Source organism: Zootoca vivipara, chromosome 10 (assembly GCF_963506605.1).
Source record: "Zootoca vivipara chromosome 10, rZooViv1.1, whole genome shotgun sequence".
NCBI classification, from domain to species: Eukaryota; Metazoa; Chordata; class Lepidosauria; order Squamata; family Lacertidae; genus Zootoca; species Zootoca vivipara.
In genome coordinates, this window is record NC_083285.1 from 41300342 (window position 1) to 41301574 (window position 1233).

The following is a 1233-nucleotide window of genomic DNA, read 5'->3' on the forward strand; positions in this document are numbered from 1 at the left end:
TCAAAAACCAGAAGGTCTAAGTTGATATGAGTCTACAGGCCTTGTCTAAATAGCAAAAAGGAACACTTCATTATCGGAGACCCAAGCAAGCAGTGATTTGACCACATCACTTGCAGAAGTGCAGCAAACCAGAGTGATCACAGTAATTTGTAACTTCAGAGGGAATGGCTTTCTTCTAGATCTTCCAACACATCTATGCAAGAAGAATACTAGACTTCAGGCACCCCAAATGCAAGGTTGTCCCGTATCATCAGTGTTTTCCGAAGGTCTCGTTCCATGATTGGCCTTTGTGTCCGCCACTTGTGCGCTTCCTGAAGTCCTGGCTCAAAGTAGTATATGCAAGCTCCAAAGCCCACCAAGATAAGAATTGAGATCATCAGATACATTGGCACAAACCAGTCCAAGAAATGAGGCATGATTGCTAGAAAAAGGAAAGGTAAACATATGCAGTTGGTATTGGTTGATGAGTATCAAAATCACTACCAAACATATATATATTTATATAGACACTAGCACAGCAGCCATGGATGCCAGGCGTATTTCCTATGACACCCACAGAAGACACTCTCAGTAAATATTTCCTCAGAAATCCGCAATGCATGAAATGGCTTGTCCTCCTTGTTCAGTTCCTGTTTCATTGGTTCAGCCTTTCTTACATTGAACATGAACCGTTAGACATTCCCACATGTCATTAGATCCTAGGATTAAACTCCCACATTCCCTTCTGTTCTGGAGAGGTGCACTCTGTGAGCAAGTGCAGCAGTGGCTGATGTAAGGTGCCTTTCTTCCATGGATGGGAGGGTGATAAGGAGCATGCCCACACAATTTTATGGTCCTGTCTTTTCTCTCTCTCTCTTTTGGATGTGGCAGCCATTTTGTATTATGCTATGGCCCCACAGCAGCCCTTATGTGACTGGTACCCATTGTACTTACTTTCTCAAAATTCCTAATGTGCTCACTAACCCCAACTACCCCACTAGGCTGATTGCAACTTTTGTTACCTCACTTTTTTTCTTTTTTCTTTAATCCATGCCTCTCTTAATATATTGTCTCTTTTAATGCAGTAGAATAATACTATGATCACAAAGAATAATGTAAGTCTACTAAATCCACAAAATAGCTTACCTTGAGCAACTGATTTTTCCTCTCTCAGATTGCTTGTTAAGAAGTGCTTTGTAAAGTTGCTATACCCCTGAGAGAGAAAATGGAGGAATAACAAATCATAATAAAACC

General features: G+C 41.0%; 1 protein-coding gene across 1 annotated transcript; it reads right to left on the minus strand.

The window, feature by feature from the left end:
• Positions 1 to 209: 209 nt before the first annotated feature.
• Positions 210 to 416, minus strand: SMIM45 (small integral membrane protein 45). The gene has a single exon (XM_060279410.1). It carries the CDS (start codon positions 414 to 416, stop codon positions 210 to 212), a length of 207 nt encoding a protein of 68 aa, XP_060135393.1.
• Positions 417 to 1233: the final 817 nt, after the last annotated feature.

Coding starts and splice junctions, on each gene's coding strand:
- SMIM45 (XM_060279410.1), bottom strand. CDS start 416: ATGCCTCATTTCTTGGACTGGTTTGTGCCAATGTATCTGATGATCTCA.